The 16,682-nt window shown below is 35.7% G+C and overlaps 1 protein-coding gene across 1 annotated transcript in view; it reads right to left on the minus strand.

Annotated features, from left to right (window-relative positions):
• Positions 1 to 16,682, minus strand: part of THSD7A (thrombospondin, type I, domain containing 7A) — a 196,484-nt gene that overhangs the window by 59,134 nt on the left and 120,668 nt on the right. Inside the window, exons 7-8 of the mRNA XM_009994927.1 lie at positions 10,088 to 10,279; positions 1,489 to 1,723 (exon numbers count right to left, since the gene is read on the minus strand). Coding sequence (XP_009993229.1) covers positions 1,489 to 1,723; positions 10,088 to 10,279 — 427 coding nt within the window. The remainder of the gene's footprint in view (positions 1 to 1,488; positions 1,724 to 10,087; positions 10,280 to 16,682) is intronic.

A 16,682-nucleotide genomic window follows, 5' to 3' on the forward strand; every position in this document is an offset into this window, starting at 1 on the left:
TGAACTGTACACATTCAGTGATTCAGTGAAAGCTTAATCTTTCAGGAGCCCTGAACATTACAATTCCTCTTCAGATCCTTGGGCAAGGCAATTAGTTCAATTAGAACTCCATTTCTATCTTTTATATTGTTTGTATTTAGTATACGTAGCTTAAAGCGAAGTATTGATTTTTTTTTTTTTTTGCAGTCCTTATTCAAGGTCAAATTAAACAGAAGAGATACAAGCTGAAGTCTGTAACTTGTGAGGTAGATAAGGCCAGTAATATTGATTGCATCATACCACTGTAATCCTTTTTATTAAGGGGAGTTTAAAACAAGATTCCTATTTGTATTTTCTTGTTAAATGTCTGGTTCTTTAAAAACCAGTGATTTTATTGTGACAATTTGAAGGGTCAACCAAGATATTTTTTTCTCACTTCACATGATTAACTTATGACACAACAAAACAATCCTCCTCCCAACAATTTAAGGTACAATCAAAGGAAGAGACATTAACAGTAGACTTAAAAAGGAAGATAAATCATAAAGAGTTTTTTAATGTAAAATGAGTACCAAACAAAAGATATAATGGTATCATGACTGAATAGAACAGCAACATAATGCAGACACACAATTTAGATTACTCAATGCGTTGGAATTATTCCACATATTTCCATTTAAAGTAAATTAGGAATAAGTCTACTGCTGAATCAAGCAACAAATGGCAGGCACTGTGCAAATATTTAGTGTGAGAATAGCTGCCTCATGAACTTTCTAAGTGACCTCTGCTATTAGCTGTCCCAGCTTTGAAACTGTCCTCAGTGTGATATGTTTACAGACTGCCAAATTGTATAAAGATACTATCAAATGTATTTTATTAGCAGCTAATCTGTATTTAACCCTGGTCACATATTAAAGTGAAAATTAAATCATTGGTCCAAAGGGATCTCTGAGAAAAACACAAATATGGGGAAAAAGAAGCCTCACAAAGATTGCCAAACTAGTGTTCAGCCTAATGTTTCAAACTAATGCCCTGTCAGAGCTATATTAGACTTCCTCATTCTGCACCTGAGAAGGTGCACTTACATGGGTGGTACTGAATTTAGACACAAACCAGTATTTTTCCATGGAACTGCACTAATCCATATAGTGTACTACTTGCTTGGAGGTACCACAAGAATCTTGGAAATGGTGCTGTACTGCACACCACCCACATGCCTCAAGACTTTTGTCTTGACCTGATGATCACAAGGACCCAAACGGAATTAGCAGTCAGTTACCTGTCAGCAAAATCATCACTGTAAATATCACCCATAAAAAAAACAGCAGTGAGAAAGGTATTTTGTAGTCCTGTAGCTTTAGTTTTGCATTTCTAAAAGATTAATTGTTCCCTAATGAGACACAAAGATGGAGGGGTTTTTGTCTAAGCATGCAATTATTGGTGATATCAACATAAAGAAGTGAAATCCAAAGATAATGATAGCATGAAGATACATTTTAAGGTCTTTACTTTTTTGGGCCCACTTGTCCCACGTTGACTCTCACACAAATGACCTTTCTTGTCTGCATCCCCACAGAACAGGTGGCCTCCCCATTCCAGCTTGCAGAGGAGTTGAAAGCAGAGACAGATGTATCCTCTATGCACTGTCCCCAGGGGCCGGTCTGCCAATGATACACAGTGCAAGAGTGCTCGTTACAGCTCCGCGTTTCCTGTAGGGCGCTACTATTTGGGCACTGTATTCCTCCTGGAACAATACAACAGGACAAAAGTTCATGTAGTGGAAGGAAATTAATTGTTACATTAAAAAAAACCAAAACCCAAAACAAAAAAAAACCTACAACAAACCCACTTTGACATCTTAGTACTTACATATCATCACTTTCATAACTGTACATAGACAGTAAATGTGCACGATAAGGATGCCAAAATAATCACAACTTCTATAACACACTAACGTGCTTGGCGTAATCTATAGCCCTTTGTCTTTTGGGTTCTATAAAAGAGACTGCAAGAGATCACATAAGGAGCTATGAAGGCTCTAGAAATTGTTAAATATTCTAGCTATGCATGTGTAGAAAACACTGTTTATGTCTAATTCACAGGCCAATTAAAAAGGTTTTCAGAGCTCTTGTCCTGGCTCCCAGTGGATATTTATCCATGCTACATAATTACCAAAGGGGATGGCACAGCTGGGCAATTTCAGGCCCACGTTGAGATAATAAAGGCTGTTGTAGGTTAAGATTAAAATGCATTTATGTGTCAATAACTGCGAAGAAAGCTCAGATATGCTCTTTGTTGTGCCTAGTCTCAGTCACTATGTTAAGTTTCAGCACTTCAAAGTTAATCTGGTCTCCCAGTCCTCCATGAGTGAAGACTTGATCATATGCTACTAGATGTCTAGTACTGTGAGTAGACAGCACGTCTGCTAGATCTCTGGTGTTACTACACATACAGAATCTAGGTTTAAGAATTAATTCAAACATTCATGGCCTACAAAGATACAATAGGACTCCTATCTCGAAGTGATGGAAGATGAGGGAAAATCTAAATAACATTTTAGTTTTTCTAAAAGAACAAAGAAAGATAACTGAATGAGGCACTTTCTGTTAGTTACTTCAGATGAGCCATGCAACTTTCCTCTGAAAAGGAAAACGTGTGCTCACACCAAGCACATGTCAGAGAGCATATAAACCTTAATATCCCAACACCGAACTTTAGGTTGACGTCCTGTTTTACAGACATGCAAGAGGGAAGGGGTTTTAAGCAGTTGTCATTGAAAAAAATTAAACAAACAACTAAATGTCATAAAAGAAACAACAAATACTTCAAGTACTCCAACACCAATCTCACAAGACTGAAAATAATTTTATAGCACAAGTTGCTTCTGTGAAATGTCTAGATCTGCAGCAAACACAAAAAAATGGCCATTCTAATGAAACCATGGGACAAAATCCAAATTCAGACATTATTTACATAGAGATGGAAATCTGACTTTGGGCTAAAAATATTGGTGCAACCAAATAACAATAAACATCATATTAGCAGAGATATCATGCCAAAGACTAACTAATTTTAAGTTTTGCAAAGGAGGAATTAGAAAAACCTTAAAATGTGTGAATGTCATTAAACAAGTACTGGAATTTATTGGTCTTTGTCTCAAAATGTCTGCAACTTAATTCTATCAGAATTGCTCAAAATGTATGTCAATAAACAAAGTATCAAGACAAAGTGTCCTACACATTTGCATCCAAAATTGAAATAAAATAAAATGGTAAAACAGAATTATGGTTATGTAAAAATTTCAAAAAATTATTTAAGCAGCTTCCTTCAGGAAATAAAAAAATCCTCCTGATAACACCAGCAGATAGGAATATAGGCAAGGAAATTAGGGAAGTGAGTGTATTTGAAATGAAAAAAAAAAAAAATCAGGGATAGTGAAGTCCAATTATTTGGCATCGGAAAGATTATTGATCCACATGAGGAGTCTAGACATGTTTCCCCAGTACAATGGTTAAAAAAGGAGCATTAGATGAGATAAGGAAGGTTACTAAATTAATTATGATGTTAGCTCAAGAAGAAATGCAAGGGAAATATTTAAGCAAATTCATAAATTAAAGGGGTGTGTGTGAGAAAAAAATGTTTCCCCAGGAATGGATGCCGCAGCTATCAGTTATTAAGGCACTTGAGACTAAAGTGACAACTTAGATTCAGTTTTTACAGCTGTGTGAGAATGTATATTCAGGGGACAAAATGGAAGTGACATTGACTTGTAAATGAAAACCATTGGGACATGAATATCTGCAGCTCAGTTCTGTTCAGATTAAACCAGTAGTTAAAAAACCTCAACCAAACCAAACTAAACCAAACCAGAGAAAAACAACTTTAAAAACTTAACAAAATGTAGAAAAAATATTACTGAAATATAAAACAACCACTACTAGTACCAAATATTTGTAATAATCATAAAAAATTAAACCATTTATTTATAATTCTGTCTATCATTCTCTCCAGAAAAACAGCCTTCCCTTGTGCTCCCTCAAATTAGAAAAGGCATAGAAAAAGCAGAACTGGTTGGGAAACTGGCAGTTAGAGACATTCTTTACAACATTTGTGTATGGGTAACAAGCTCATCTCAACTGTAAGAGCATTTCACCAAATGAGGACAAGTTTGACAGGAATATAAAAAATAATGAGTATCAGATAAAAAAAGAAAGACATTTAATTTTATCAGAAAACATTAAAAAGGGACATACAATACTAAATACATCTTACACATGATCAGATGATTGAACATAACTTCTTAGCAGTACTAAAATGAGAATTTCACTGTACAAAAATAGCTAGAGTGGAAGAATTTATTTTTTGTTTTGGATACTTCAGCAAAGAATGCTTGGAAATGAAAGGGTAGCTTTGCAGAGAGAGAGCTTTGCAGAAATAGCAGAAATATGAGGGTAGTTTCCTTGAATGCTTCAACAGAATTGTCATATGCATAGATTGCTTTTCTGGCTGATATTAAGCTGGTAATGGGTAAGGCATCTCACTCAAGGATATTCAAACACTGGATTTTTTTAAGTCTTTTTTTGTGACTCTGTCTTGATAACTTCTAAATTTCAGAATGCTTAACATTTCTTAAAGCATTTAGGATAATTTTAATTAACCATTTTGATATCATTTTACAAAAGCATGAAATTTTATGCATAACTTTCAAAACAGCTGGAATAATCTTAAAGTTTGAGAAAACAGATGCAACTGTAGTGCCTCTTGTAATCTAGAGAGTGAACGTTACTCATTTCTTCATCGCCGTAGGAATAAGGTACACACTCCTTGAGGCAGTTGCACTGTCTGAAGACAGACATGGTCAGTACATGCAAACCACTAATGCAGGAATAAAGATTGCCCTGTTGATATAGGTCTCCTGGTCTGCTTCTGCAGACATTCACACTTCCTCACGTGATACGTATCAACTATACAAACCAAGCGGACTTCTCCTATAACATACAATATGACAGAAGTTAGGGTGAACCCATGGGAAACAAGAGGTCTGTCCTAAAGTCCTTTCTCAGACTGGATTTGAACTCGAGACCCCACACTCCAAGGAGCAATCTAAACTAGAGGGACTCCCGAGCAAAAGGGGAAGCACAGTAACATCATCTTCCCTGGCTCACCTTCATAAGCAGGTGTCAGGTCACTTTGCAAGTCTAGCAAAAATCAGGTTTTCCAGTTCCAAAACTTAGTGCTTTTTTATTCCCATTTCTGTTGAAATCAATTAAAACTCATTAACATCCCTATCTTCCCCAACATTGATCCTTCGGCAAAAAAGTAATTAGCTGGGAAAACAATTACTCCATTCTATGCTTTGAGACTTATTACCAAGCACTGCTATTTCAAGCCAGGAAAATAAAAAATCAAAACCAAACAAACAGAATAAGTGTAAGAACAGTAAACATATTAAAAAGCCCTAAGTATAACTCATCTTTCGCAATTATAAAGTCAAAGTTCACTGGAACTTCAACAGGAATAAAATTTTAAAGTGTATCAACCATAACATGCCTAGAATTGAGAAGAAACTCCTTTGATCCAGCTATTCCTTACACATTCAGTAAAGCTATGGGACCCTGTCAAACAGAACACCTGATGAGATGGACAACTGATAGCCTATACTTCCTAACTCAGTGATGTTTGTCTGTGATATATGAGGTTACCCTAAATAGTCCTTCTGGCATTATACTTTGCTAATCCATGAACCTACAAGAGCCATAGTCAGACATTGCCATGTGTATGCTTAAGAGAATATTTCAAACAGAATTGTCCTTCACTCTCATTTTATTAAGTTTTTTAATGAAATTATTTTCTTATTTGCATTTGACTTGTGGGTTTTGTTGTTTGTTTTTTTTTTAATTTTTACTTTTCCAAATTCAGTATTAGTCTGGAATTTATCCACAACATTTGTGCTATTCTGTATGACACTGATTTGGCTGTGTGAATCAATGGCAGTGTATAACCAATAAAGACTCAACCTGTATACACACTATTCAGTGTGTATTACTAATTAGATAAGGTTTACTGTAAGAAGGAAATAAAAAATTACTAGAAATACTAAACAGAAAATAAAACAAAAATAGACAAACCCTACATTTAACAAGAGATAGGCTGAGCTGTATATGATGACTTTACTAGACTTATGCAAAACAACAGTATGATGCATCAGGTAACATCATCATGTCCTTTGCTGTCATTTTATATTTTGAGATAGTAACTTCCCTGAATTTCTTACTCTGCGATAAAGATGCATTTGACAGTGACAGAAATAAGCTACTACTACAGGCAAGCAAATTTACAAATCACTTCACCTTTCAAGCCTTCACGCTGAGGACAATGATCACAGAAAAGATACAAAAAATGGTTATTGAGACACCAGTTTCCATGTGGAGTAATCTCACAAGCCACAGGAAGTCTTTATCTTGCAGAAAGAGCCTCTCCTCTTTCTCACTCTCCCCTCTGAGTGCAAAGAAATAAGCCCAACCCAGATGTGCATAACCACACTGTACTTGAGGCTCTGCAGCCTGTGGTTTGACCATGCAGAAGAGGTGGTGTTCTGAATGAGGACATGCTGATGAGAAGGCATATGGCTGAGGTCAGCTCCTGGCTCAAGTAGAAGTCAGTGTGGTGCTAGAGGGTCAGTTATATCCCAGAGCTCATTAGAAAACTTTGTCACAACAGTAATTTACATATGGTTTCAATTTTTCCTGTGAAGTTGTTCTTGTCACCAAGGAATTATTATAATACTACTGAATTATTCCTATTCTAAATCATGCAAGAAAATTGATTATACTGTGGCTGTTTCCTGGTGGCCAGTTATACTAACGTAATGGTTTCTTCAAACCAATTCAGCAGCATAAATAACTGGGAAGCAAGAATAATAAAGTCTTAAGTGTGAAATGAAATAGCTGTATCATGGACAGTCATCTGCCAACATTGATAAGCAAAATGACAGAATATAGTACTTTGTATTTCAAAGAGGAGAGAAACTGAACAATCACAGACAATACTTTGATAAGAAGCCATCTGAGATCCAGATAAAAGAACCTATTTCATATGTATTTACGGAGCCTCAAAAATTTCAATGGGGTGTTCACATTTAAGCAGCCCAATGAAAAAGAATTAAGCACTTCAGAGACTTTAAGGGATTGCAGTATTCCCTGTGTATATTATGCCTGCAATGCTTTGATCTTCCCAGGCTTGCAGATTGAATTCTCCATGACTAGCAGAAGATGAGTTATCAAGGTCTCACAGTGATAAACCTGCTCACTTCATGTCACCTTAGCAGCAAAGTTTAGCCTTACTTATATGCTTGCAACTGACTTACACATTGTTTCGTTCATTCATATATAATCCTGATATAATAGAATTTGTATATATTTATGCACAATATGTTTGTCCTATTATGTTCTGAAGAAAAGTTCTCAAATAGCATGGCTACATTGTACAGGAATTACTATGAACTGGCTTACCTAACCTAGCCTGTCTTTCACACTAAGAGTTCAAGGAAATGTTCAAAAATCCAAAAGAAAATACCTGTGGGACTGAACAGAACTTAGAGCTATTTTCAGAACTCAGTTTTAATGTGTAAGTGGAAATACAGGTCTTACACTTATGAGACTTGGGATTTTTATTTATACATTGTATTTACAGTTTTCATGAACAGTCATGCATATGTTTAATAAGCTCTGAATAGAACTGAGAACCTCATGTTTCCCAAAAAAAGGGTCACCTGGAGCTCCTTTTTGTATCAGCAGAATACAGATGTTCATACACAAACATATTCTGTGCTCCCAGAAGATAAAATGACCTCCCAGCTCCAAGCACACAATCAATGTTCTATGTTTGGGAACCCAGCTGATCTGTCATGCATTTCTGCAGGTGAAAAGTCATACAGTTATTTGTCATGCAGCAAATTACTAAAAGGCATAGGAGATGTATAAGGAGAAAAATGACAGTAACTCCAATTTCAGTGAAGCATAAAAAATAAAAACTAAACTGGTAATTTTTTAATACAAGCAAAGGTGAAATGTATGCTCCGGCTAGACTTGTAATGATATGCCAAGCCTGGGAAGGTTGTTTTATTTATTGATACATTTTTATTCTCTGGAGTTTGTACAGAGTACAAAGGAGCATGGTTGCTGAAGATCTCTGGCCAAGATGTGAGAGAATTGCTATAAGCTAGGTAGACATATCAGTTCGTATCCTTAAAAAAACAGAGTATAACCTCATCTCAGAATAATTATAGAGGCCAGGGTTCAAGCAAAGCTGAAGCACAACAATATCTAGGTAATGAGTTGGCTTTCTCAGCAGTAGTTTAGGGATCTCTTCATTAGTACTTGCGTGGTTTGAGGCCTGTCAATCCTTGTAATCACTTGGTGCTGTTTCTGATCACTGCACAACAGACCTAAATTCCAAGATATGCTTAACTGCCCTGTTGCATCCACAGCCTTGTAAATTACCCTAAGATGTAGTAAGTATCAATGTCAGAATACAATAAGGTTTTGTTTGGTTTTTGTTTGTGTTTTTTTTTTTAGAAAAAAAGGAAATTGGAATAATTTTCTGGAGTAATTTAAGTTTTCACTCTGTGGCATGTTTGTCAGGATGTTAGATTTACGTCTCCAGCAAAACTGCACAAGCATATAAAAAATCTATTATCTTGATCCACCTGGAAAAGCAAGAAGCGCATGAATATATGTTTATTTGAATTATCATACGAAAACATGGCTCTGTGTTTCAAAAATTAGTCCATTTGACACACTACAAAAAAGGGACAACAAAAGGCTTTTTTTTTCTTATTTTAAGAGCATTTCTACTTTGTTACATAGATTTATCTAAGTAAGTTATTATTTGAATCATCTACTAAAATAAGCATTGTTCTGATTGCCTCTTATACTTGTAGCAAAGGTATCTTTCAGGGAAAAGGTTGAAAGTCCCTGCCCTGCTACATTTCTTTTTTTTTCACAGTTACCTGAATTCTGTCACATACACAGCATGCTTTTATCAATGAAGCTACCTGTGTTTGCAAACAGAAGTGATTTAGTATACAATGAAACCTGCCCCTTTCTTTGTCCGTTTCTCAAAACGGATATTCTCTTTTACTTCTTCCATGTCTTTACAGCTTTCACTTTTCAATTAATTTCCTCTTAACTTGAAGTAATAAAATGCTTAACAGTTTTAAAGAACTAAGACATACATGTAATAATTTTATGTTGAGGGCATTTAACTTTACTTACAGTAATACAAGTGAGTAAACTTTTTCCAGAACTCTCTGGTGGTTATGTCTCCTTGCTGCCAGTGTTGCACAAGGCATTTTACCAGTTTGACCCTGGCACACCTGATGTGGCCACTTTAGAACCATGTCACATATAGAACAAATTTGTTTTATTATACCCCACGACACTTAAAAAACAAACAAAACCAGGTATGGGAAGCATGGAAAATCACCAAAAATAGACATGGATCTATAACTAAAACTTTTTTTGTTCTTTATATTCCAGCTATGTCTTCTCTTTGGATTTGCTGCAGGTGCTGCAAAAGGATGATTTGCATGAATACAAACCATTCACTTGAGTGAGGAATTGCAGGGTAAAAGGTCTTACTAGGAAAACCAATGTTAATGAGGTAACGTTAGTTTCTAATTTGAGCTACAAGAGCCATTTGTGGGCATCTGAACCCATTAAAACTCTCATCTTTTCAGCATATGTACTTGTATCTTTCCAAATTGGACCTAAATTAGGGCGACTAACAATCCCCTATAAATATCTGTAATAGAGGTCTGCATAGAATAAACTGTTTGCCTTGTTTAACAGAAAACAAGAAAATCATATGTTTCAAGTCAAAACAGTAACATTATACAGAATAATAAAAAACAGCAATATTAATAAACAAAGTAAAACCTTGTCTTTAAAATACCTTTAGTTGCCATGAGTAAATGTATGACAAGCATGCATAAAACCACAACTCCACCTAATGATTTGTTTCTGTTCATCCAGAACATATTTTGCCATTGCAAAGCCAGTTGAGAATCCACAATCAAACAAGAGTCTGCAAGAGTATGTGACCTTACCTTCACCTGCATACGCCAGAATGGAGCGGGCACGCAGCTGCTTCCCTTCTGTGGTTTTGCCGGAGCAGGTGTGTGAGCAGGAGGACCATGCAGACCACATGCTGAGCACACAGTCCTTTGGGCATGGAGCTTCGCAGACAACCGGGATTGGGTAGATTGCATCTCTACAGAGCTGTCTGTCAACCTCTTCTCCTGGGAAAGAAAGGGCCAGCAGCAGTCTATCATTTGTTAAATTAACTTAAAATGAGCTATCTAGTCCAGATGGGCACACAAATAAATTAGATTCTGTTCTTCTATATAAACAAGGTAAATAGATTTTTTATTAAAATGACTTGTCTCGTCTGCCTTGATTCTAGAAGAACATGCTTAAACCTAGTTTAATTTGATATTCGACTCTTCAGTCGAATGAGGAATGAATGCCAGCCTGGGTGGTCTTTAGGCTTTCATTTTGTTATTACATATTTGATTCAACAGAAAATCCTAACATCAATAACAGAGTATATAATTTACCTACAGAAAACTGGAAATTAATGTACATTAATCACCTAGTCTTCACCCATGTTTGTGGGAGAGAGGGAAAAGTACCCTAACTTCTAGCTTAGACAGTTTTATAACCCACAATTAGTCCTTTGAATTTCAGCTATGCATCAAAATATGAAGAGAGTTGCAGTAAGCTGCAGGCAGAGTGTCTTGTTTGGTTAGAAAGATCCTTATTTGCTAGCCAAGCCAGTTTTGTATCAGTCTTTGTGTCATGGAAAGATCTATGCATTTGTATTGTCTTATCAGTGTACACATCTCATTATAATAAAAAAATCCAGGCTGGCATAAATTGTTTAATGAAATACTATCTAGTGTTGAAGTTGCTGAGCTGTTTTTGTTTTCAGTAAGGAAATTGTGGGGGCACTGTGACTGAGATCAGTCTGAACAGCACCCTAACCACAAAGTCAATAGTTGTGTAAGGTGACCTATTATTTCCTGATCAAATCAGCTAATATCCATGAAATGAAGACATATACTCAGAGGTCAATAAGTTTCACTAACAGTAACAAAGCCTCAGGATAAATCTTCACTTTGGAGCAGAGGAGGGAGAAAATGAACTAAAAAGGGAGAGATTTGGATTCACTGATTTAGAGTTATCATACAAATGAAGCACAGAAAGTGCTTCCAACAAAAACCACCAGGAACTGAGCAGCAGCCCAATAGGTGATGCCAGTTATAAGGAACTGTGAAAAGTTGCATTTAAGAGCACAATGGACTTCTGAAGCCCTGTTAATAACATACAATTAAAGTGTAGAAAGAGCCAGTCTCACTTGTAAACATTAAACATTTTGGGTTTTTTAAATTTTATGAAAAGCGTAACATTTTAAAAGCATCTAAATGCCTTTTTGCATTATATGATCCCTGCATAAAATCTTAAGGCATAAAATCTTCCTTTGAATTACAATTCATTTCTTGAAATGTTATTCAAGCATATGTGACCTCAATGGGACTGAACAGGCATGTCTATAGCATAGCACTTCCTATGATCCACCATGTCAACCCTTTTGTTTTAATAGCTAATGTCAACCAACTACTGCCTCATTGAGATTCACAGTTAACATAAGTCTTCAATACAACAAATCATTTGTTAGAAATAATAATGAAATACTCTAAAATTTAATTATAAATATATCAGCCAGTGTTAATTATCCAGCACTTCAATTCTGAAAAGTGAATGCAGTGCACACTGTGAATGCTGTAAATTAAGTCAAAGATCTATAAACGTTGCTTTACCCAAGCCTCAAATAAAGGTTTTATTGCTTAATAGAAGAATAATAAAATTAATCAAACCCTAATCTGAAAAGAAATTACTTTTTTGACATTCAAGTTTTACAGTCTTAAATACTCTCAAATAAGAATCTCTGTTAAACCAAGTTCCTGTAAATAGGAGGTTCTTTAGTACCAGTGGTATATAATGAATCCCAGAACTATTAACACCCAAATTCTGTATAAAAAGAGGAAAATATGAGAGGGTCATCTATCCAATATTATATCCCTTTAACCAGTATCAATTATTTAATTCATATAGAATCTTTAAGCACAATATAACTGCAAATATCAACCTTCCTTGGCTCTGCAAACCAGGGAAAGTCCTGCAGCTCATGCTTTTTAAATAGCCTAAAGTAGTGATAATCATCTGAATTATAAAGACCTTTGAGATGCAGTAACTCTCAAAGCTGAATTTTCTCATATTAAAACCACAAATTTGAGCCCTGCCAAAGGCTTCATAGATCTCCCACATCAAGTTCTGCTTCCCTCACTGGACTCAGTCTCTGCACCAATTGCTCCTTATCTTGTATCCCAGGTCATCACATCCTGACACCAATGCAGGAGAGACTCATGCCTGTTTCATCAGAATGACAGGTGTTTGGATTGACAAGACAGTGAAGCAGACTGCAAACTTCTTTTCCAAAGAATATGGAGAAGAAACAAAAGCTGGAAAAGGGGTGAACATTACTCTCTAATTGCTCCATCACCAGGTAAGACTCAATGAGATAAACTGCTGGGACACTTTCACACCTTGCAAGAAATATTACTATTATAACAAGTCATGTCACAGTGTAAACATACAATACTATATTGAGCTTATTTATTGCATACCACCTAAGGTATCAAATTCAATTAAATTCAAATTCAAAATAAATTAAATTAAATTGAAATAATGTTAAATTACTTTCCGTCCGAGTTTATATTAAAGGAAAAAAAACCACCTCAAAAAAACCACCAGAAGCCTTCACTCTCCCCAAATCTAAGCCCTCTTTTATCCTTTGTTTTTACAGAGAAAGTATTCTCAAAATATGTATTTTCCATATTAGCATTCAGTTTTTGTCAACTGTCCCATTCTAATCTGATGAATTCAATGCCACAGTTGGAACAAATAGATAAGCAGTTGGAACAAATGTTTTATAATGGTTACTTCTTATCTTCAGGGAGATATTTCATTTAGACTAAATTGTTTCTGACATTTCACTAATGATTTTATCAACAACTTGACCTTTGTATCTTCCTCTTTAAAGTGCACAGTATAGTCAGCTACTAGGAACCACTCAACCATACACTGGAACAATGCCAATGTAAAAGCTAAAGCTACTTTGAAAAAGTCCCTTTTGAAAAAGTTTGTCATATGTAGTATAATATTTTATTTGAAATTTACAGGTTCAAATAGCTGTAATTAATGTTGCATAAGAGTCAAAGAAACATGAGTAAAAGTTCCCTGCCCTGACTATTTATACTCTAAGCAACAGAATGACAAAGGAGTAAAAAACAGAAAGATGAAAACAGAATATGACATTACTGTCAGGAAAACTCTTCACCTTTTATCAGTTGATTTGTTCATTAAAATCTGGAATCTAGCAATAATCCACATTCAGGAACAGGGCCTATGTAGTTGAATGATAGTTCTCTCTCATGCAACAGATATACATTTTGGGCTAATATTATCCAAATTGCACTAAAGGGAGTTGCTGCATGTAGAAATGCCAGGAGGTAAAAGAGGTTTTCTTTTTCAAGGATTTAAAACGTCAAACACTGTTTAAACCTTTCCTGCGATTGTTACAGAGTTGACTCATCAGTAAAGACCACCAAGAAGATAGCCTTTCAAATTCACATCTCCTTGAACTGTTATGCTGGATCAAGCTAGACAAACAGCAAAACCAGTCATTAAATTAAAACTTCCTTATAGCTGCCTTCTTGTTGTGAAGGCCTTCTAGTATGTGTGCACACATCAGAGCCACTAGTGAACTACTGAGGTATTTAATTGCTTTAAAACAAACAAACAACTAAACAAAACCCCAACTTCCCTACTGAATAGGCATTTTTCTACAGAGTAGAAGAGGTAGCTTGTGAATTGCAAGCAGGAGGAACTGGCCAATTGTTTGCAAGTATCAGACTGTATTCATATCACCATTCTTGTTTTATTATAGTCACAAAGTAGGTAGGGTATCTGTGAAAATTTGTCTGGATGCTAAAGTTTGGGCTAGAAGACTTACATTCTGTGTTTAATGTTGTTGAACCATGTTACTCCTTTGTGGTTTTGTTTACTCATCTGTAAAATGTGTCTGATATTTAAGTTTCTTGTAAAGTGCTTTAAGATCTTTCCAAAGGGGAGGATTCCCAAAGCTGGTGTTATCACTAGACAGACATGGCAAGGAAAGCCTCTTGCTTCTTGTGCATCTTTTAATACAACGTATGCTTCAATGCACAGTAAAATATTGCTGTCAAATTCTGACCTGTAGTAAGTGGAAAGGCAAGTGCTTAACAGAGGGCATAAGAAATTTAAATCCTTAAAATGAGCAGTAAAATCACTGCAAGATTCAATGAGGCCTAGTGAACAACTGGGAAAAAAAATAAACAAGATAAAATAATGCTTCAGGGGTCCTACACAATAAGGCAATGAACTTGGTCTCAGGCCTGTTACTGGAAACCAGCTATAGTCTCTGAAAGGCTGAACTACAACGTGATATTAACTAAGTAAAAAATTAACAATAAAAACACAATAGATGGGATCAAATAAAGAAAATCCTTTGAACATTAACATCAACCTTTTTAAAAAAATGCCTGTATAATCAATAAAGGACAGGACTATCACAGAGTCATAAAAAAATACTGTACTTACATTTTAAAGTTAATAAAACAATTAAAGACTACAACTAAACCTACATGCTAAAACTGCAGATTTCAGACTCTGTACTGCTCAGTCAAATGTGTTTAAATTTACTTTGTAGGTGTGCAATGCTAAGAAAAAAACCCAAATAGCTCAGTTATGTCTATATCTTCTTTTTGTGGCTCCTGGTAACCACATATGATAGTCTGCTTTTAAGTACAACTGACTGCAGCAAATGACAGTGTAACATTCAAGTGCACATTCCTGCACATTCAAAAAGACAATGTAAAAATACAAAAGGTTGAAAAATACTGACAGTTCAAAGCACTGTATGATCTGGTTGTACTGGTACTAGGGTATATACTGTATTAGGTGTATGAGACTGTATCGGGTTTCTTGGCTGATGGTTTTCTTGGCTTTTCATCATTTGCTCAGCTGATATCTCTCATACTAGTATTGTTGTCTTGATAGTAAAGCTGAAAAGGAGGTACATAATGTGGCATTCATTGCAAAACTGAAATGCACCTGAAATGTTTGGTAAGACACCCCGGAGCTCAATTTTAAAAGTGCTCAGTGTTTGCGGATGACGATATTTGCCTGCAAACATTTCTCTAAGAACGGAGGTTGCAGGGAAAAAAATGCCGTCAATTCACACAGTGTTAAAGTCTGTGAGCTGTGCTGGAAGCCATTTAGTGCTTCCTTCCCTGTGTAGAAAAAGAATCAACGGGAAATTATTGTACACCTCCTACATGGGTTTTAGAGGTTGAAACGGTCAAGACTGCTCTTATCTTGAATTCCCCGGCATTTTCCCACATGCATTCCTCCATGAGGTTGTGTCCTTATGCTGACCCCCTCATCAGTATTCAAACCTGTGGAATGACCTCCTCAGACTGGCTGAGGAGCCACAGCTGTTGTGTGGACTCTGCCCATCAAGAACAAAACATGCCTCTTTGTATTCAAAACTCAGTAAAACCAGATCTGGGGTATGTGCTCAGTCCCATTTTTCCAGTGAAACTTACTTTAACCCCAACTAACTTTAAACCCACTACCCAGTTAGTAAAGCTTAGGAATCTCCACTAAAGAGTTTGTATGTGCTACAGTTTTACAAGTTTTGCAGCATACTTCTAGATATACAAGGACAGTTTGACTAGAAAGGGGAAAAGGCCTTAAAAAAAATCTTACAATTCTGAAGTGCCTGTCTGTTTTAGTTACAACTCAAGGCAGAAAATAAGCAAGAAAATATCAGCTTAAAATGGAATCACCTCAAAGTTATGAGAGCATCACAACTAGGCTGCAATAGTACAGAAAATCATTTGTGAGTGTAACTGTCATTATTCTAAAGAAAACTCACAAAAAAAACCCCAAACAACTTCAAGAAAACTACTGAAATAGGAGAAAACATTAAAAACTATTCAAATTTGAAGCCCTACACTAGTCTTTCATTAACAATAACCTTGTCTAGACGTTGACTTACTAGTCTGATGCAAAATGGACAATTCTTCACATTACAGAAAGGCAATTAAAATCATCACAAAACCATTTGTTTTTCAGATGCCAGTACACATTATATCAATCACCAGGATAAACTAATACTATAATTTTAATTTCAAATACTGTTGCACTCCTTTCAAATCACTAAGCAATTAACAGTCCCCAAACACTCACCAGAAAAGGAAATATCCTGCATGTCTTGTATGAACTGTCACAGGAAATTAACTTTTCCTTCCAAACTACAGTGCTGCAGCAGCAGCGTGGACTTTTCTTATTTCAAAGATCAGAAGAGGTAAAGAACTACGTTGTGAACTATGTACAGGAAGAAGTGGAGGCCCATAATACTTTCATTCAACTTCTGTCCTTTTGCACAATCAAGCACTCATGATCTGTCTTTCTCAAACCTTATTTCAACTTTATCAGAACTACTGAATGGAAATTCAGTCTGATATCAGGACCAAT

Source organism: Chaetura pelagica, unplaced genomic scaffold (genome assembly GCF_000747805.2).
Source record: "Chaetura pelagica isolate M959 unplaced genomic scaffold, ChaPel_1.0 scaffold12, whole genome shotgun sequence".
NCBI lineage: Eukaryota > Metazoa > Chordata > Aves > Apodiformes > Apodidae > Chaetura > Chaetura pelagica.